At 35.2% G+C, this 21,249-nt stretch overlaps 2 protein-coding genes, 1 long non-coding RNA gene and 3 other non-coding genes across 6 annotated transcripts; 4 read left to right on the top strand and 2 right to left on the bottom strand.

Annotated features, from left to right (window-relative positions):
• LOC112783371 (probable galacturonosyltransferase-like 10) lies at positions 1 to 1,790 on the top strand. The gene has a single exon (XM_025826303.3). It carries the CDS (start codon positions 486 to 488, stop codon positions 1,641 to 1,643), a length of 1,158 nt encoding a protein of 385 aa, XP_025682088.1. The 5' UTR covers positions 1 to 485; the 3' UTR covers positions 1,644 to 1,790.
• A 387-nt stretch (positions 1,791 to 2,177) lies between these two features.
• On the bottom strand, positions 2,178 to 3,642 carry LOC140183298 (uncharacterized). The gene is made up of 2 exons (XR_011879230.1): positions 3,490 to 3,642; positions 2,178 to 2,988 (listed from the first exon to the last, which is right to left on the bottom strand). It is a non-coding gene; the product is annotated as an uncharacterized lncRNA (long non-coding RNA).
• Positions 3,643 to 11,619: 7,977 nt separating this feature from the next.
• On the top strand, positions 11,620 to 11,711 carry LOC112788372 (small nucleolar RNA Z223). Its single transcript, XR_003195738.1, has one exon. It is a non-coding gene; the product is annotated as a small nucleolar RNA Z223 (small nucleolar RNA).
• Positions 11,712 to 11,767: 56 nt separating this feature from the next.
• Positions 11,768 to 11,880, top strand: LOC112788376 (small nucleolar RNA Z278). Its single transcript, XR_003195742.1, has one exon. It is a non-coding gene; the product is annotated as a small nucleolar RNA Z278 (small nucleolar RNA).
• A 141-nt stretch (positions 11,881 to 12,021) lies between these two features.
• On the top strand, positions 12,022 to 12,141 carry LOC112788378 (small nucleolar RNA Z278). Its single transcript, XR_003195744.1, has one exon. It is a non-coding gene; the product is annotated as a small nucleolar RNA Z278 (small nucleolar RNA).
• A 6,021-nt stretch (positions 12,142 to 18,162) lies between these two features.
• Positions 18,163 to 20,649, bottom strand: LOC140183240 (uncharacterized). The gene is made up of 6 exons (XM_072231264.1): positions 20,641 to 20,649; positions 20,387 to 20,452; positions 19,942 to 20,154; positions 19,645 to 19,860; positions 19,012 to 19,153; positions 18,163 to 18,263 (listed from the first exon to the last, which is right to left on the bottom strand). The coding sequence occupies exons 1-6, from the start codon at positions 20,647 to 20,649 to the stop codon at positions 18,163 to 18,165; spliced, it is 747 nt and encodes a 248-aa protein (XP_072087365.1).
• Positions 20,650 to 21,249: the final 600 nt, after the last annotated feature.

The following is a 21,249-nucleotide window of genomic DNA, read 5'->3' as shown; positions in this document are numbered from 1 at the left end:
CATAGACTCTTATTTTAAATGTGAACATTCCAATAAAGTAATAATAGAAAATATTGATGTGCCCAAAAAATAAAATAAAAATAAAATCAAAGCACGTGCCACGTGGTCACAATGGGTATGTCTGCGTTACAGGTACAATTAACAGAACCGAAAGTGCAAAATATGTTTTTGCTCTTTTTTCTTTAAAAATCCAATGTTAAAATTGGACAGAAATGAATAAAATTATTCAATTTTTTTTCCCCATCAAAGAATAATTCAAAAGGCACACCTACAAGGAAAAAATTCAAGAGAAAATGAAGGTTCCTTGAACCTACTACTTTCCTAACCAAAGTCTCTGAACAAGTTCGAGTTCTTACTCGGTCACATGACATCATTAACAACCGCGTTTCCGTTTATATAAACTTACCCATCCTTCTCTTTCAGCTTCTTGAATCCAAAATTCTTCTTCTTCTTTTGTCAGCTGCATCAATAGAATTAGAAAGCTTATGAAAGAAATGTTTCTATTTAGATCAATTTTCTGTTTGTTCTTCTTCTTCTCAACTTGCTTGCTTCTCTTTTCTTCAGCCAATGGTATTCGATCTTTCAAGATCAGAGATAACAATGGCCATGAAAATAATGAGTTCAAAGATGCTTCCTTTTTGCAATTTAAAGAGGCGCCAGAATACAGAAACCAGCAAAGTTGCACTGTTTTTGATGAAAGAAACAATTTGCAAGAATTGTTATGTGAACCATCACTTGTTCATATTGCAATGACCCTTGACCTTGAATACCTTAGAGGTTCTCTGGCTGCGGTTCATTCTGTTGTCAAACACACTTCTTGTCCTGAGAATCTCTTCTTCCATTTCATCATTTCATCTGAATCTGATGCTGACTTTGCAAGTATTGTTCAATCTTCTTTTCCTTCACTGAAATTCAAAGTGTACGTGTTCAATGTAAGGTTAGTCAATGCTCTCATATCACCTTCAATAAGGGAAGCACTTGAGAATCCTTTGAACTATGCAAGGAGTTACCTTGCTGATTTGCTTGATCAAGGTGTTGAGAGAGTAATCTACTTGGATTCTGATGTCATAGTTGTTGATGACATCCAAAAGCTTTGGAAGGTTTCTCTGAAAGATTCAAGTTCAAAAGTCATTGGTGCTCCTGAATATTGTCATGCAAATTTCACAAGATACTTCTCCTATGAGTTTTGGTCAAGTTCAGAGTTCCTTAAGATCTTTGAAGGGAAGAAGAAAAGGCCTTGTTATTTCAACACTGGGGTTATGGTAATGGACTTGGGTAAATGGAGAAAAGGTGAATACACCAAGAGGATTGAGAAATGGATGAAAGTTCAGAAGGAAAGAAGGATCTATGAGTTGGGTTCACTACCTCCATTCTTGCTTGTTTTTGGTGGTGATGTTGAGCCTATTGAACATAGATGGAATCAACATGGTCTTGGAGGGGATAATGTTGCTGACAGTTGCAGGAGTTTGCATCCTGGTCCAGTTAGTTTGATGCATTGGAGTGGTAAAGGGAAGCCATGGAAAAGGCTTGATGCCAAGAAGCCATGCCTTGTTGATTATCTGTGGAAACCTTATGATCTTTACTTACAGCATGATCATCATCATCACCGCCATAGAATTGCCAAGAGATTAGCAGATTCTTGAATTTTTTTTCAAAGGGAATTTAGAAGATTTGTATTGGTTAGTTTGTAGAGTGACCAAGATTCTTTGTTTTGTATAGATAGAAAACCATAGAAAGATTTTCAGTTAATACATTTTTGTTTACTGCTTTAATAAAAACATTTCATATGATATGGTAACATGTTTGCTGTTTGGATTTTAATTCTCAGAATTGATTCTTAATTTTGAGAGGGAGTGAAAATCTTTTTTACTTCAAAAATAAATTTACAAGACTAGAACCAAGTTGAATATAATTGTTGTTCACACCCCTTTTCTTCCATCATCTTCAGTAGGCAAAATTTGACCCAAAAGTTGCTTGAAGCTACAAGAAAAGTCCATTAACAAGGTAAGGATGGGAAGCCATAATTAGCTAACAAGACCAGATTAGCTGATTTGATTGCTTCATCTGAAAATTGCCAAAGTTTCTCTTAATAGATAAAGTTGGCATAAATCCATACAGACATGTGGTTAGGGTGAGTTATGATCAGCTTTAAAAAAAATAACCCGAATGGAACTGAATGCCAGAATTAGTGGAAAAGAAGAGTAAATTGACAAGTGTTTAAAAATTTTCCCTAATAAGCATGAATTGTTCTGGAAACATAAAGTTACAACTTTTTAGTTACAGCCTAAACAAATGGGGCTAAAACTACCATAGTACGGCTAATACAAATTATATAGACATTCAACTACATTAGCAAAAGTATTTGACTCTAGCTCCTACCATCTTAATAGTCTTCCAAATGCAATCAAATAATGTGTGTTTTTTAAGCATTTCATACATATGCTTGTACTTTTAATCTTTTATTATGACATCAATAGATGACAATCTCATTAGCAGGTATAACCCTCTTCAATAGGAAAGTCAAATGCAGACTTTGAGATGGCACTCATCTTGCTTTAATGCTGTTATATGACTTCTGGAGCCTTAATATAAACACAACCAAGAAGGATACAATCAGCAAGAGAAAGATGGTGATAAAGAATGTAAAACTTCGGCAATTCGGTCCTTCCAAGTTCCAATTGTACTTCACCCTCAACTGGATTTGACTCTTAGGTTTTCCCATTAGTGGACGAACTCATTGAACCTGAAGATAAACCCTTACCTTGAAATAAGACCAGTATTACCCTTCCTCAGCCGAAACTTTATGTACCTGTAATAGAAAAGAATGCAACCTGCAAGCAATCTAGCAGCTAAAATATAACAAAAACAATTCAAATGACATGTGTATAAACACCAGAATCTTAAATTATATCAATAGGCTATAACTGAATTCCACAGCAACATGGCATTGTGGCACCAGTTGCAGTCAACAAGCGCCGTCATTGTTCCCTATCATTAGCACATTCCACAACATTCATCAATGTTCACAGAAGACAGAACAAACCATAACAGGGATTAACTAACTGCAGTTTCCTTCAACACCAACTCCAAGGGCATATATCTAATCAGTTATCAGTTATAACTCCTAGCATCAGGGAACAACCTCTCTTGAACACTTTTACAATATAATTTTCTTGCCTTATTCACATTACAGTTTCAAACAACATTCAGACATCAAAGCATTGTAAGTATCAAAAGTAGGCTTATAAACTCTTTCAATCACATCACACGACACAACACACACTCTGAGCATTTTCTTCATCACAAACTAGTAATGCATCAACTATTTACACCATAGAAATTACCAATAAAAGAAATTAAGCTCACAATTCGAGTGATAATGCGATGGAAAGAGGTCATAAGCCTAATATTGTTACCTAAAAATGCTTTAATGGCTAAAATATTGTTCAAACTATGAAGTGAAAAATTGAAGCAAGAGAATTATTGTACCTTGATCAAAAGGGGATTGAGCCCTAAGGTTAAGAGTTACAACACGGATTTAGAATCATCAGAATAAGAACACCGAAGAATTTCGCAGATGAAAATCTTCTACTTCAATCGCCGCAAAATGAGAACCCTAGAATCAGAGTCAGTTTGATGCACGCTTTTGCCAAAGCAGCACTCACGTGGCTTATTTACAAGTAAGATGTTATCTTGTTATTCCAGAAATGCCCCTGTGCTTTCTCAAATCTAATGAGTAAACTAGCCCAAATTATCCTTGTCTCACCTATCACCGTCAGTATTATCAACATATGGCAAGTTGGCAGCTACTCCTATAGTTTTATTAAAATGTCAAAAATATTTTTTTACGATGATTTTTATTTAAAAAATATAATTTATTTATTTAATTATATTTTAAATAAAAATAATATTTTTATAATATATAAAAATTAAATTCTATAATTTATTATTTAATAATCAAAATAAAATATTTTTACATAATAACAATAATAAAATTTTCATTGTAGTAGATACTTCATCATATTATTCTCTCTTTCTCTCTCTCAATCTCCACCTATAACACCACCACTAGCACTGGAATATTTGCTCCAGTCGCACAATTACTACCATGACAGCGTCGACAACAACGCCCACTGCTGCATTCTCGGACAGCAATACCGTTAATATATAAAACTCATTCACCATAATAGTAATGGGAGCTGTGTAGAATAACCCAAGATCTCACCACATGTGAACATAAATAGTGCTGAGATTGTTGCTCTTAGTCTTTCTTCAATCAACCATGTCCCCATGATATAAATCATTTCCATTCCCATAAATACCTGAATGCATATTTCATAAAAGATAGAAATTTAGGTGCAGTTATCTGAAGTTGATAATTTAAAGTCGTTAAATGATTTAATTGATTTGACTAAATTTTTATTTAACAATTCTTAATTATTAATTTTACGTAAAGTTGACTACACTTAATTTTTATCTCCATAAAATTAAAACTTTTTTTCTTTCATCAATCAAAATCAGATTTTAACACCAACCGTCCGACCCATTTACATTCATCACAAGCTCATTGAATTCCTCAATTGCCCATTTTAAAAAAAAAAAAAAAACTCCCCAGATCTGGAGAGAAAGAAAAAGGAAATTATCATATTGAGGAAGGTGTTCATAGGTTGGATTTATTTAGCTTTGGAATATAACAAGAATCGAACCAATTAAATTATAATTGGTTTGGATTAGTTTAGTTTTATATTTTTTTAGTTTGAACCAAATTAAGTCGGTTAATAATAGATTAGTTCGATTCAGATAATTAGATACTCAATAAAATAAAAATTCAAAAAAACAATTTTAAAAACGAGATTTTTTAAGAAAAATAATGTAAATATGATAAACATATAATACCAACTAACAAGTCAATAATATTTTAACAATAAAAAAATACTCATAAATTCATAATTATAATAGAGTTATATATATATTATTAGAATTTATATTTTTTATTTAATAAAAGGGTAATTGGGGTTGCAAGTTAGTTAGGATTCCACTTTTCCAAAATTGATACCCGAACCAATTATGATTGGGTATCATCGGGTTGGGTTCAATTATATCCGATTATTCATTGGTTTCAGAACCAATTTAATCGGTTCGGTTCGGATTTAGATGGGTATAGTTGTCAGAATCGAACTGGTAATCGAACCGATCAGACTACTGATTTACTAGTTTATTGGTTCAACTGATGAGTTATTGGTTGAACGTAAATAAAAAATATAAAATAGTCTAAAACTTAAAATTAAAATATATATATATATATATATATATATATATATATATATATATATATATCTTTACTAATATTTTAAAAATAATAGAGTTTCAACAAATTATAATCAACAAGTTGTAATATAGTTATTATTAAATAAGTATATAAAATTCTAGTATTTTTTCATAATAAGGATTTTTTTTATTTTATTTTTATATTAAAATAAATATTTTTTATTTTAATAACTAATTAATTAGTTTATATTTATTATATTGTTATGTACTATATGTATTTATTAAAAAGTAATATTGATAAATATCATATAATCATAAAAAAATAATTATATTGTAATTAATAAAATTATTTGATCTTTTTTATTTATACATATTTAATTACATTTATATTAATAATTATGAATAATAAAAATATAATTAATTTAAATATAAGTGAGTATAAAATTAAAATAATATCTATTTTACTATATAATAAATAATTAGCATTCAAAATATTAAGGAACAAAGAAGAGCATGCACGCACAAAGAAGACCAGGTTTGAAATACATCTTCATTAATTTTGGAATTTTCTCTTAAATGGTTCGGTTGAATCGGTTTTCACCGATTTTGAGCGATGTTCAACGAATTTGACCGGTTTTTCCTGGCTTTGATCGATTTTATTCTTTAAGTGGTTCAGATGCTGGACCGAACCAGTTGGAAGTCCGGTTCACTGTTTTTTCGATCGAACCGACCGGTCCGGTCCTATTCTTACAACTATGCGTACGGGTAGGGGTGTGGGCCCGACCCGGCCTAGACTCTGCCCGGCTCTGAATATTTTAGGGGCTAATTTGGTGCAATTTCACCGGGTCTAGGGTCGGGTAAGGTCTCAAAAATAAACCCGGTCATTATTTCGGGCCGGGTCCAAGTTAAGGCGAACCCGACCAATGTGCACCCTAAGGAAACTAAAAAGATATATATGTTTTAAATTAATTTTAATATTATGTTATATTAATTATAAGCTTATTGTTTATTTTTAATCACACTTGTTGAATTAGAAAATAGATCAAAGAAGCATCAAATTAGAATTTATGGACAAATTTAAGTTCAAATATGAATATCAACTTTTCGGTAACAAGTTTCTTTTTTATAAATAAGTGCATCATAAATAAGTTTCTTTATAAATTATTATTAAAGTTTTAAAGACCCGATTTTCACCCGGTATAGTTGTGTCCCGAAAATGTTTGGGTTTCATCAGGTCTAGGGTTAGATTAGAGTCTAAAAAATAGACCCGGTATATATTTCGGGTCGGGTCTGAGTCAGGACAAACCTGATTTCACCCGACCCATGAACACCCCTACAGATGGGTAATCGAGTTACCTGAACCCGTGAACACCCCTGGTATTGAGGAAGTTCAAAACAATGTTACGATTAAGAGAATCTTGAAGCAGGTGATGGAGTGAACACGTGGCGATAAACCCCAAAATGAAGGAAGGAGAAGTGGGAGAAACCATTCGGAGCGTGTACTCCTCGTCTCTTTATCTCTCTTATTTGTTGTGGTTGCAACAACTCCGAACCTCGCCAGCGCCGCATTGCGCCTTCTCCCTCTTCTTTCTCTTAGTTCGGAGTCGGTGGTGTTGGTGATGATGGTGGTGTTAGTGAAGGAGAGTGTTAGTATGGTGGTACTGCATATTATGTTGGTGTTGAAGGTGGCACTACATATTATGGTGGTATTGAAGATTTAAAGAGAGAGAGAGAGAGAGAGAGAGAGAGAGAGTGTGTGTCCTTCTCCCTCTTCTTTCTCTTAGTTCAGAGTCGGTGGTGTTGGTGATGATGGTGGTGTTGGTAAAGGAGGGTGTAAGTGTGGTGGCACTGCATATTATGGTGGTATTGAAGATTGAGAGAGAGAGAGAGAGAGAGAAAGAGAGAGAGAGAGAGAGAGAGAGTGAGTGAGTGAGTGAGTGAGTGAGTGAGTGAGTGGGTGGGTGAATTTTTAATAAAAGATATTTTTTTGAGTTATTTTCTTTTAGAAGATCTTATAGAGAAGTAAAAGTAATTTTATGTTTAGAGGTCTTTTACAAAAAAAATATCTATCAATTATATTTGGGTTGAATAATATAAAAGTACTTATTTATTTATTATATAAAAACATCTTTTTTCTTAAGAAAAATTTTTTTCAACAAATTATAAATTGTAACTTCTCAAAAAAATTATTTTTTTATTTTTTTAGTTCTTTTACTTTTACTATTAGAAATTTACCAAACATGCTAAAAAATAAAAATAGATATTTTTTCATTGAAAAAAAATATTTTTTTATCAACTTATTGACACTCAAACAAGCACTAAATTCCCGTAGTGTTCTTGATATTCATGTAATTATCTAATTTGATTCTTCAAATTCTAATTTCACTATAGTGGTCTTTTATATTAAGTTTTGGGCACCATAATCGATGTTGAGTCAATAATCATAACAATTTCGCTAAGTAACTAATAAAAGGTTCAGCCAACTCCTACCAACTCCTATTGGAGTAGATCCAAAGTCCACTAAAACAAAAAAAAAAAACACTCTATTTATACTCCTCTTAACCCTAGTTTCAAAAAAAAAAAAAAGTAGTCACCTCACTCTCCTACTTTGCACGCTGTCACCCATGCCATCAACCTCTGTCACAGACCACGTCTGCGCCGCCGTTGCCTCCTCCAATGCTACCATGAATGAGCCCATCACGCCATGTTTGCTTCCGCTGCAAGGACGCCATCCACCACGGTCGACAAGTCACGGAAGTCGTATGCCTCTTCCGCCACACTGCATAGGCTTCCATTCCGTCGCCACTGCGTCGTTGCGCCGCACCATCTGCCTTTTCTATCACGTCGTGTTTTAACTATCTCCACCGTGACGCCGCGTCTCTTCCTCCTCCTCCATCTTGTCTTGCCTCCTCCTCCTCTTCCATCACGCCGTCGAGTCACTTCCCATCTTCCAAAAGTTAGTGGATGTTGTTTCTTCGATTTACTGGATGTTTCATCTCTATTTTGGGGTTCAGAAACTTAGTAGAACTTCATACGAGATTGGATGTTCTTTTTATTCGAGATTAGATGATTCTTTTATTTGAAAATGAATGTTTCTTTTATTACGAATGGATGTTTCTTGTCCCTGTACCAACGGTGAGAACGATGGCGCACGCGGCGATCTGTGCGGCGGGAATGGTGGCGCACTACAGCGGCAGCAAAGTGGTGGTCTACACGAGGGACAAGGCCGACGCTATAAGAGGAAAGGTTGATGGCATTTTATTTAGGAAGCGATTAATTTACCAAATCTTTATTATTCAAAAACGTAATTAATGTTAATGAATAATATTCTGATTTTAAAAAATAATTTAAAATTAATAAATAGAGTAAAGTATCGTTTTGTCTCCAATATTTGGGGTAAGTCCTATTTGTGTCCCTAACGTTTAAATCGTCCTATTTGTATCCTTAGCATTTGTAAAAGTGATTCAATGTTATCCTGCCGTCAATTACACATCATGAGCTTTAGTTGGAGTTCCGAAAATCTCTTCTTGAAATTAGAATAAAAATGTCTGAGACAGAACCATAATTCACTCCGGATAATAGCTCATCAAAAGTTGAAACTAGTTTCCGCAATATTTACATAATTCACTTTTTTAGGGACATAATTGAACCTGAATACAAATAATGGGTACACTACAAGAAAAATACTCATTCAGCCACACTTTTTTTAAGCTACATTTGAAAAGCGTAGCCTATTCTCTATGTTGCCTTTTTATAAGAGAAAAAGATACACAATTGTGGCATCATTTAAAAAGTGTAGCCTTAGGTATTATAGAAATCACTTATAAAGCGTAGCCGTAGGTTGAGATCTATAGGTTCACTTTTCATATCAAAGAGGACGCTTTTAGAGGGTAGCATATTTATTAAGTTTTGAGTGTATTTTAAAAGTGATGCCTAATGTATCTAGAGCCAAAAACTTGACACTTGCTGAATATTTTCCCTCTTAAATTTTTCCATTAAGCACGCACACTCAGCTCACACACTTAGTGAAATTTTCACCCATTCCCTCCAAAGCTCGTCATCACTCACCTCTAAAGCACGAAGAAAACCCTTTCAAAGAAGATCAAAAACTCTCACCATCACGAAGATCGAAAACCATACGTATCTAGGACGAAATGCTTGACACTTAGTGAATTTTTTCCCATTTTCCCCCAAAGTACATAACACCCAGTGAATTTTTCCACCTCTTCTCCCTTTCCCCCGTGATATCATCGTTTCGCACAAAGCTAAGAGTTCATAGCTTTGCTACGCCATCACATGGCTCTTCTCCTTGCACCACATCCTCACACGGCTTTGCTACGCCACGCCACGCCACCACCGTGGCTCTGTTACACCGCATCGCCGCCGCAGCTCTATTACTTTGCAACGACGTGGCAGCTCTCTTACGTTGCACCACCTCTTTGCCGTGCTCTTCTGCTTTGCTCCGCGTCTCCTTGGCTAATCATGCCGCCTCTGCTCCATCTATCCCTGCTCGATTCGCTCTCATCCACGATTGGTAGGCTTTTAATTTTTTTCCTGATTTAGGCAATTAGGGTTCCTAATTCCCACTAGCCTGTGTTAAATTTAATTAGGGCTCCTATATCAAAATTTCATTTTTAATTAGGATTTTTCTATGTCTGGTTCAATTTCTGTCGTGCTGTCTGTGTTAGAAGCTTTTTCATGTCACATTTGAGCATTGCTTGTTATTATTAGTGTTGAATTCTAGTTTTGTTCTTTATTCAATTTGTGATGAATTGGGGGTTTTAGCTTTTTCGTGTCATACCTACTGGATATGACCCTTGTTAATATGCTTTGTTGTAAGATCATAAAGCTAAGGGTGTTCGAAACTGATTCTAATGGAGACGAGAATATTATCAGCTTTTATTCAGAATAATTCCAGTTCCTGCTGTTGATTGGATTGGCGAAATTAATATAAAATCAACAGAGACAGGACTTGAGGCTGATTTATCTTACAAATCAATTCATTATTTTCTTGGATTTGTGGAAATTAGAAAGTGGTCAAAGGGAAGATCCTTAATTCATCAACTTTGAATGTTCTGTATGAAGTTGATGATCATTGGGATAGGTATTATATTGTCTTTAAAATTTTTCACTTATCGATTCTTAAACAATTAATTTTATTCTATCTTAGATTTATGCTAATTTCATAACCATTTTGATGGGGCAGAACAATAAAAATGAAGGATACAAATAACAGAAAAGCGAGAGTGATATATGATGCAAAAGAAGTCATTAATGGGCTGCAATCCCCAATTGTTAAGGATGCAGAGGTAACATATATAAGACTATTCTCTATGATAACATAGCATGTTATTTGTCTCGTAAGATTCACATTGTGTAGTCAACATCTGAAAATGAGTTTTATAAGATATTATACTTTTTCATCATACGAGCTAGTAGCTTTGTGTTGCAATCTGGTATAATTGTGAATGCAGTAGCTCAACCAAGTTGCTTTCTAACTATTGGCAGTTTTTTTTCTGAGTTGTTTTGCTGGTTTTGGCACTTATTTTGCCTTGATATAATTGGAGATACTTAGCTTTCTTGTTAAGTTTCTGTATTCTGTCAATTATGAAAGCAAATGATAATCTTAGCTTTCCATTCTGGCAATTATTCATCAGGATAGTGCTTTTGGCATCCAAGAAGCAGAAAACCTCTAGTGAAAAGTCAGATACTAAGGGAAAGGCTGCAAGCAAAAAACAAACAGAGAAGCCGTCAAAAGCTTCAGTGAAGTATCAAGGTGAATTGATTGTATTTTTCCCAATTTACATATGATGTTATCTGTAGTGCTTGCTCTATTTCTGTTAGCATTCTATTGTTTGCGCGAAATAGTTTTAGAACTTGTTAATTTGATTAAGTAGTCTTGTCAAACTGTTTCTGGAAAGTTCCCTTCTCAGGTGTTTGGTTGGGGAAAAATGGGACATAAGTTTTCATGGATGAGCTAAATGCTGACAATTACAGAGCTCACATGAAATTTGCCTCCCCATTTTTTACCATCCTGATAAACATACCCTTGATATGAATTCGTATCAAGTTACACAGCATGGTTCTGTATTTTATATGTATGTGTCTATTTGTAAATTTTTCATCTCAAATTATTCTGTTCCAATGCCATTGTTAGGAAAAGGAAAAGGTAGTAAGAAGTCCAAGAAAGAACCTAGTAGGAAGGACATGCAGGCAGTTGTAGTCGATATTCTGAAGGAAATTGATAAAATACTGTAAGTAATGACTTCTATGGCAATCAATATTTTATCCAAATATTGATTTTTGATTTAATAAACATTTGATTTTCGGTTTTCTGCTTGATATATTTCTGGTTGGCTATGAGGATAATAATTCAGCTTCAAATGCCAGTTTTGCTTATGAAAAAATGTGATTGATGAAGCTGTTATATTTCTGAGCCTTTCTGCATTTATTATTTTTTAAGCTGTTGTTAATGCATGTTAATTGAGTGCCAAACATAGTTTGTGATGATTCAATCCAACTGTTTGAGGTGTTGTGGAGCTAAGACCCTGTTTACAGGAGAACCTACTTGGTGAAGCTACATTCATTTTACTTCAATGGTTCAACTGAGGCTTTCTTTTGTAAACTAATGTTCCTATTTTGAATTTAACCATTTAGCTGTATCCTAATCAAATTGCCTTCACTTGTACTCGAGTTAATTGACTTAGTATTATTATTTTTTTGTTTTAAATCCTATTTTTTAATGTTTCCACTGCCGATGATGTTTTCAATCCAACGTGTCCGAGGTTGCAATGTATCCAAGTTCCTATTTTTTCAGGGAGAACCTACTTGGTGTTGCTACAAGTCAATGACATTAAAGATTAAAACTGAGGTTGCTCATCTTTTTTTTTTTTTTTACTTCAAGTGTTGTTTTTTTCTTTGGATTCTTCAAATCTGGGCTAATGAAACCAAAATATCTTTCATAAACGATTTTCACTTTATGCAGGATAATTTTGTATCTCATTGTTTTTCAATTTATTTGTATCTCATTATAAATATTTTTAATTATTTTTCTATATAATTATGTAGGATAATTTTGAAGATGTTGATGAAGATTAAGCTGTTTATTATTATAGTTTATTGGCAAAGATGGTTCGTTGATTATTGACTTCTATATTAGAAGATTTATATATGTAGGATATAATATTTTGATTTTTCATAGTTTGTTAGTAGTAAACTCTAAGTAGTTTCATATATAAATTTAGTGTGAGATGTATGAATATTTAAAATTATGTTCATTCCAATACTTTTGGTTCATTATAAATATATTTTGTTGAAATTAAAGATCATTTTTATTATTTAAAGAAATTATTTAGTATTATTATGTATTTATTTTTATTTAATGAGATTTAACTAATTTAATTGAAAATACGAAATTATAAATATTAAGTTGTAGAAAAATATTACTAAATACAGAATTGTAAATATTACTAAAATATTACTAAATATTAAGATGTAAAAAAATTATTAGAATATTATAAATATGTATATATAAAAAAAATGAAGGATCTAAGGCTACACTTATAAACAGTAGCCATGGTATACAATGTGGCTATGCTTTACAGGTGATGCAGTAGCGTTGAAAAGCGTAGCCTATTCTGGTAAAAATGGAAGCTAAAAAGCGTAGCCTTTGGTCTTGGATAGCATCACTTGAAAAGCGCACCCTATTCTCAAATGCCAAAAGCGTAGCCCTTGGTATAGAAAAGCGTAACCTTTGAGAATAGGCAACGACCGAATAGGCATCCCCCACTAAAGCGTCTCCGTAGCCCGAAAAGCGTAGCCTTAGCCTAAGGCATCATTTTTTTCACTTTTGGCTACACTTTTCAAGTGTACCTGAATGGGTATTTTTCTTGTAGTGGTACAATATTGAAATCGAACATATCCAAATGAGACCTACTTGAGAATGAATACATCCAAGTGAGAATAATTGAAAAATACAATCTGATTTGTTAGTATAATTGACGGCAGGATAACATTGAATTACTTTTATAAACATTAGGGATACAAATAGGACGATTTAAACGCTAGGAACACAAATAAGATTTCTCCCAACTGTTAGAGACAAAAATAATATTTTACTCTTAATAAATATTAAATAGAATTGTTTAAAATTGACTGATTTAGGAATAAATTTTCTCTAATTATAATAATGATGTAGCACTTTATTACCACGGTGGACACTGCAATAACTAGCTGACATGACCAAATTAAAATTGTGACCCATCTTCTTTCTTTATATAACTCTGATCTAATTCATTTCTATTAATTTAAAGTATTGCATTCTTCTTTTTCATCATCTTCTTCAGGTTCTCTCCATCCTCCTATCCGACTTATTTTCTCCTTAGAATTGAACCAATCATAAAGTGTGCTTTGAGGTGTATGTTTCGATTTAGTAATCAACGACTCATCATCATCATCTTCCTCAACAACAAATCCTAACTCATCATCATCATCACCATCATCATCATTAAGTAGTCAAACGACGGAGTTGAACATTGAGCATGTGATATGCCTCTTGGACTTCACAAATGGTGAAAAGTTGCGCATTCTGCCAAATTGTAACCATGGCTTCGATGTTTGTTGCATTGACAAGTAGTGGCTCACTTCTCATTCATCTTGCCTCAAGTGTAGACACTACCTAATTCACACCTGTCAAAAGACTGTTGGAGGAACTAATCAACCACCACCACCTCTACCTCAAACGATTATAAGGATTGAACCATTGGACCAGATATCATGGTCGGTGATTATTGACAACAACCAAACTAAATTATTATGCATTTGTTCTGTGTTTCATTGGGTTTGTTCTCTACTTGCCCAACATTAATAATCATCTATAAACAATGATTGATGGTTGTGGGCGATGGAAATTATATTTATTTTATTTTATTTTATTTTTCTACTTGGATGTTTGTTCTTTTTAAAAAACCAAAAACAAAATGATCATCAAATTGTGATTGCATATTCTTTTTAAATTTCAATTACCTTTAGTTAGTAAGTATGAGTGACGACGAACAAATATTAAGAAAAAGAAAAAGAACAGGAAAAAGATGAAAAAGAATGCAACGCTCTTAATTAGAATATGATTATATAAATGGGAGGGATCAAATTGGATCACAATTTTAATTTTTGACTAGGTCCGCTAGTCATTTCAACTAGTAGTGTCAATATATTTAGTCCTATAGGGCCAAAAGAACAAAAGACCGTATAATCAATAGGGTCAAATTTTCAAAAAACTCGCAGGACCAAAAATCTTTATGGACCAAAAGTCCTAGGGCCAGCTCATAGATCATCTAATCCTTTTTTTTTTATTTTTTAAATATTGTTCAAAAGTCTTAAAAACAATCTCATCATTTAGGATGATAAATTTCCTAATCATATTTTAGACAATCAAAATACAATTTACAAAGTCAAAAAGATAAAACAATCTTCCAAATTAAATTAATGCTAGAAAATGAATCGGATAAGAATATTATAAGGAAGAACGTGGACTTCCATTAGAAAATACTATTACAGGCACCAATAAGATTAATCAAGCACTCAACAACAAATCAGAAGCAATCTAAAAGAACCAATGAATCATACTGGGTTCTTGTTATTTGTTTTCAAACACCAACCATTTAAAGGATGAAACTTGAGTTCATAGTTCAAGTGACAAAGAAAAATCCCATTTTGAGATCACGAAAAGGGAAAGAAGAAACAAGCAAAACAAAAACTCTAAGAGAGGGGGAGAAGAAGAAGAATATTTGATGCTTTAAATTAGTTTTGCACTTTTAGTTCTTGATGAGATAGTCATTATGTCAGGGAGGAGAAGCAGCCACCACATCATCTACCATGTCAGGGAGGAGGAACAGCCACCAATTTTGTCCACCACGTCAGGGAGGAGGAGCAGCCACGACGTCGTCCACCGATTTCTTCTTCTCCAGGTATAGCCACCAATTTCATTAGGGAGGAAGAGCAGCACTGCGTAGGTCACCAATCTCACCACTTAGTCACTTGCCAATTTGTTTTTAGGCTTGTAGGGCCAGTCTTATTTCAATTTTTTTGGACTTAATTAAGGTCAGGACCTTATAAAATGTATTTTTGTAATTTTAGGAGTTATAGGCTAAAATTTTATTGAAGGGTTTATGGTTAACCTTAGGGCCTTAGGTTCAATTGACACCACTATTACAGCATCCAATATAGTAAAGAAGTGCCACATCATCACTATGGTTGTTAACTCATCACCGAAAAGGAGTTCAAGGACCACTATAGTATCCGAAACTTAATTTGAAAAAGGGATAAGTATTGTTTTGGTCCCTCACGTTGAGGGTCGGAATCGAACCCGTCCCCACCGTAATTTTCGATTTAGAATCATCCTTAACATTTTTTTCGTATTAAAATCGTCTTTTTAATTTTTTTGGACAAAAATACCCTCACCACTAACAGCACAATTACCTCCTCCACCACCACCACCACCAACAACACCAACACCAACACCACAACCAGCACCAATACCACCACCACCACCAGTACCAACACTACCACCACCACCACCACCACCACCAAATTCAATAGCAAAATAAAAAAGAAAAAAATCAGATATAGAGGCAGAAAAAGAAGCAAATTCAACAGCAAAATTCAACAGATACAGAAAAAGAAGAAGCAAAATTCAGATGCAACAGTAAAAATATCAAAACCACTTCCCCTTCCTCTTCATTTTCTTCCTCTTCTTCTCCGACTTCTTCCACTTCCCCTCCTCCCTCTCCTCCACCAACACCAACACCAACAGAATAAACAGAAGAGAAAAAAATTGAGATCTGGGAAGCAGAAAATTGGAGCAGGGAAGGAGAAGGAAACGTGGTGGTGAGGAACGGGCGGAGCAACTCAGCTGGCCTGGTAGTGGCGCTGGCGACGTGGCAATGGTCAGTACGCAGTGAAATGGAAACAGGGGTTTTGCCCTGTTCTAACCTTCGAAGACAGTGGGAGGAACGATGGAGCAAGGGGAAGGGGAAAGAGCTTCGCACGGAGGGGAGGGGCCTGGACGCCGCGGCGGCGCTGGGTTGGGTCGCCATGGCTCGTCGATGGTGGAGGCTACAGGTCAGTGGTTCGGCCATGGGGAGGTTGGTTCGCGATGGTGGTTCGACGCTGAGAGGAGATGCGAGGGGGAGAAGATGGTAGAGGGTTGCAGGGGTGGTTGGCTGGGTTAGGGTTCGGACAGGGGGTGGTGACAGGTTGGGACGCCGGTAAGGGTGCAGTGGCTAAGGTTGGGTGGCAACGCCGTCACTAAGGGGCGCAGTGGCTGTTCGGTGGCAGAGGAGAGGAGAGTGGGGCAAGGGGACAAAGAAGAGATGAGAGAAGAGGAAGAAGAAAGGGGAGGGGGAAAGGTGGTCATGGTGGCGCTGTGGTGGTGGGCTTGGTTCGGTGGTTTTATTAAAGTAGGGGTAGTTTAGGAATAAAATTAAAAATTTTATTAAAAAAGACGATTTTAATACGAAAAAAACATTAAGGATGATTCTAAATCAGAAATTACGTTGGGGACGAGTTCGATTCCAACCCTCAACGTGAGGGACCAAAACAATACTTATCCCTTTGAAAAACTACTAAAGTGAAATTAAAATCTGAAAAGTTAAATTGAATAATCGCGTGAATTTTATAGACCACTATAAAAATTTAGAAGCAAGAAAAACAACAAAATTTACAAAACAGAGAATGAAATCTCATGGTGAGGAGCTACGATTGACAAACAATAGTAGAACAGAGATCAAAGCATAGTGTATGAGTGGAGTTACCAGCTCCACAGTATGGTAGCTTTGCAGCTTTCAGCGTTTGCTTTTGTGAATGTTTGTGTTCCGTGTGATTAAATTGCAATATGCAAGGTGACTTACCTTCATCACCATGGCTCAGATGACTACGATGAGCTATTCCTGGCGACGACGCTGGTATCATGGGCTTGAGGAAGCTTTGGACCGATGTTGTGCTCCAGAATGAGAAGAGATACAATGAAAATCAGAAGAAACCCTAACCAGTTTTAACAAAGGGTAGACTTGGAATTTCAAAAATTGGATAAGAATATTTGTTTTAAAAAAAATATTAATAAAATTTCAGTCTCTATTTTTTAAAATTTTAATCTCATGTGTCTTTATTTTTTTGAGGTTACAGTAGCGTTTGAAAGAGAGACAGAGACTGACAGATTGAGACCAAAAGATAGAGACTGAGAGATAAAGATTGAAATAAGTCTAAGTATTGTATTTGGTGTGTAACAGCCCAAACCACCCGCTAGTACGATATTGTTTGCTTTGGCACAGCCTCACGGTTTTGCCTTTGACAATAGGGATGATAGCAGAAGCCCCCCACACTCACTCGTCAAAACGCGTCATGCTAGGGGGAGGTATCCACACCCTTATAAGGCATGCTTTGTTCCCCTCCCCAACCGATGTGGGACCTTACATGGTGTAAAGTAGAAGAGGGACTAAAATAAGAATGAAACTCTAATTTAATTTGTACAAAAGATAAAGTTGAAATTAATTAATTGGAATGTAGATATTTTAGGTATAAAATATTATTAAAGTTTCAATCTTCGTCCCTAAACATTTCAATCTCAGGTGTCTCTAATTTTTGAAAGTATTAAATACTGAAATTTTGGGGACAGCTGAAATTTTATTACCAGTCTTTGGACTAACAAATATGATACTGAATCTCAATCTTTTAGTCTCTATCCCAATATCTCAAAACAAACGCTACCTAAAGAACTGATATTTTGTCACTACAAAGGAAACGGGAAATAGCGGCGGTTCTTGGAGTGATTCACGGCGGTTTTAAGCCACCGCGAAACGGGATTCCAGCGGTTTGTTAAGCGTCGCCTATTGGGGGTGGTTATATGATTTTGCGGCGGTTCTCAGGAACCGCTGGCACAACCGCCGCAAAACCCAGAAATAGTGTCGCAATGTTTAGCGGCGGTTTGAAACCGCCGCGATCTGGACAACAGTTATGCACACGAAATGATAGGCGGTTAGAAACTGCCGCTGTTTAATGGCCACGGTTTTGTTCAAATGTAATCACCGGCGGTTTGAAAACGCTGCTGTTTAAGGCCCAATGTTTTTTCAAATATAACTGGCGGCGGTTTCTATCTCCTAAACTGAATTTTTAAATTTCTAACGGCTAGTTCGCAACCGCCGCTATTTTCCGGTTAAATGGCCGCAAAAATACTGTATTGTACACTGACAAACCACACTGTTTTTTATTTTAATGTACATTTTTTTCTTTTTTTTTCTTAATCCTTCTTAATATTTGTAAGTTAAATTATTTTATATCCCGAAAAATAAATTGCAAGGTAAACGACAATAGCAAAACCATTAATTTAATTAATATAATTATCCGAATATCAATAAAGTATACTCCTTACTAAGAGTTGCATAATCAACAACATAAAAGTGTATATCTAAAAGAAGAAAAGGTTCCACAATCCTAAGATCTACTTTCTATTATGTCCCTCCAACGCACTCATCCATGCGGCGACGTCTGATGGCAACTTCCTACCTTGCCCTTGAAGTAGACATATCAAAGCACTCTCCATTGCATGCATCCTGACCTTTCCAGCTGCTACTTCATCCTCCACTGCCTTCCTTTTCAATTTTTCTGCTGCCAACTCTGCTTGTAGTTCAAGCAGCACCCTTTGGGTCTCCTCCCTTTCAAAATCATTGTTCGGCTAATGGGAATTCATACCGAAGACTTGACTAGAAGTCATCCCCAACCCCATGCCACGCATCCTACCCGGGTGCTCCTTTCCGAGAGCTTGAGCAAGCGAATCATTCTGAGACAACAGTCTAGAGGATTTATCACGTTGCTCAATAGCCTCAATTCTATCCTACACACATATATAAGCAATTATAAGCATTTACTAGCTAGTCACTAACCGCACAGACTTCCAATAAAATTTTAAAAACTAAAACATAGGAGAAACTACTTCCCGATTCTCAACACATTACTTACTCCAATAGCCCGAGCTGCATCATGGACCTAGGAGCCATTAGCTCTTTTGTGCGTTAAGAGATACAACTCTCCTCTACTAACTCTCCTCCCTTATCGTTCCGACTGTACCAATAATGATGACAAAGTGAATAAGTAGAGGAAGATATAGTTCAAAAACATTCCTAAAATTAGATTAACTCTTCTTCTCCGAGCCTTGCCAAGCTTTTCGATCCGCCGGTGTGGTGTAAAGCTGGTTTGATCGATTCTCAGCATTTTTCTTACACTTCTCCTGTCATGCCATCAAATTAAGAGTTACTAGACACTAGTTCTGACTAACTCAATGTGACATAAATAGACTTTTTCTGTTATGAAACAAAACTATATTACATGTGTCTCTTCGCTATTGCGATAATCGAGAAACCACCTCCAATGGTTCGCAGTAATTCCATCTGGGCGGTTTTCGATATTTTCTTCAAGTGAAAGTTCTGGGTCATAGCAGTGATGGTATAATCTGTTCTTCGTTTCCTTCCAAGCCCTTCCTAGCATTTTGAATATTATACGCTTGATAATTCCTCTACTATCTTCTTCAAAATGGAACATTTCCTGCAACATTAAAATTAAGTTGTCAGTAGTGTTCAAATTATGAGTTTGGAATGGTACGAAAATATAAAAATAACATTTTACCTTTACACATTCATTATAGATCTTGTCCCTGGTGCGAACCTTTCTCCAGTCCTTCTCGCATATTAGAAATTTGGTGTAGTCAGATCCTAGCAGTCCCATAACGCTGCTCAGTAGACCTGCTTCATCCCCAACTGGTTGCAGTGCACTGTTAAACCTAAGTACAATCTTTCTTCCGTTAGGTGGCTTCATAGCTTCCTTCACACTCAGTTTGACCTGTTTGATTGTGCCATCAGATTCTGTAAAACATATTTATTCTTAGTTAGTTACCATTGGAGCCAAGTTGCGATGACATCATAGGAAAATAGCTGAATGAAAAATAGAATTAAATAAATTCTCTTATACCAATTGTTTTAACATCCCAAAATTCTGTGATTTTGCGTCCCTTGCGCTTCTGAGCATCCGATGCAGCAAAAAGGTTATCAACATGTTAGTCAAAAGAATCTACCTCATCTGCCTCTGGGTCTAAGTCTTCGGTGTCCGGCTCCGAGTTTTGAATATCATGGGTGCAAGCCTGTGGAGCAGGCAGTGGTTCGCTGCAATGCGAACGAAAGGGGCGTAAAGATGAGGATGCGGGGACACCATTGCCACTGGCGGCGGAATTGGGCAGTCCGCTCTCTGCGAAGTTGAGGCCGCATCAAATCCTACTTGAGGTTGCTGACATGCTGTGGCTATACGGACTTTCTTCGTGAAACGACCTACCTTGGGCATCTTTTCTAACTGCATTCGGATCAAAACAAAGTGATAATAATTAATATATAGATAATAATATGTATTAACATGCAAAAATGACACTGGTATATCCCAGTTACTATTATTTGAACTCAGGTATTTATGACATATTGATACTAAATAATTTATAAAATGAGGCCAAAGACGGTTTGTTAAGGGTGATAATAGATAATTTAATCAGAATTATGAAATATATTAACAATTAATGGTATTAATAAGTAATGATAGTTATGATAAATCAATATTATGTGATACTAAGTTTACTTGGTATACAGGAATTATGCTCAAATTTGTGGTTTGGAATACACTACCAAGTCGTATCTATTGCAATTGTATATATCATCATATAGCTCATTATATTAATGGTGGGACATAGCGTGTCATCACCAAACAAAACACACATATAAACTATAATAAGAATAATATATAGTATATGCAATTCACAATTCATAAATTCATTCCAAGCTCATATATAAATTAGGAGAGTACATGAGTACATGAGCGGAAAAACTCTCTTAAACAAAACACATACATATAAAATATAATAAAAATAATATATAGCATGTGCAATTCACAATT

The sequence above is a fragment of the Arachis hypogaea genome, chromosome 20 (assembly GCF_003086295.3).
Source record: "Arachis hypogaea cultivar Tifrunner chromosome 20, arahy.Tifrunner.gnm2.J5K5, whole genome shotgun sequence".
In the NCBI taxonomy this organism is placed as follows: Eukaryota; Viridiplantae; Streptophyta; class Magnoliopsida; order Fabales; family Fabaceae; genus Arachis; species Arachis hypogaea.
Note: the sequence above shows the minus strand (reverse complement) of the source record. Positions and strands in the feature narration are given on the sequence as shown.

Bases quoted from the DNA above. Each gene is read 5' to 3' on its own strand.
- LOC112783371 (XM_025826303.3), top strand. From the start codon at position 486: ATGAAAGAAATGTTTCTATTTAGATCAATTTTCTGTTTGTTCTTCTTC.
- LOC140183240 (XM_072231264.1), bottom strand. The intron at 19,154-19,644 runs GTAATATAGTTT...ATATGTGTGTAG, and splicing joins GCAATAGCGAAGAGACACAT to GATAGAATTGAGGCTATTGA. The intron at 18,264-19,011 runs GTATGAATTCCC...ACTGTTGTCCAG, and splicing joins GACTTCTAGTCAAGTCTTCG to ATCGCGGCGGTTTCAAACCG.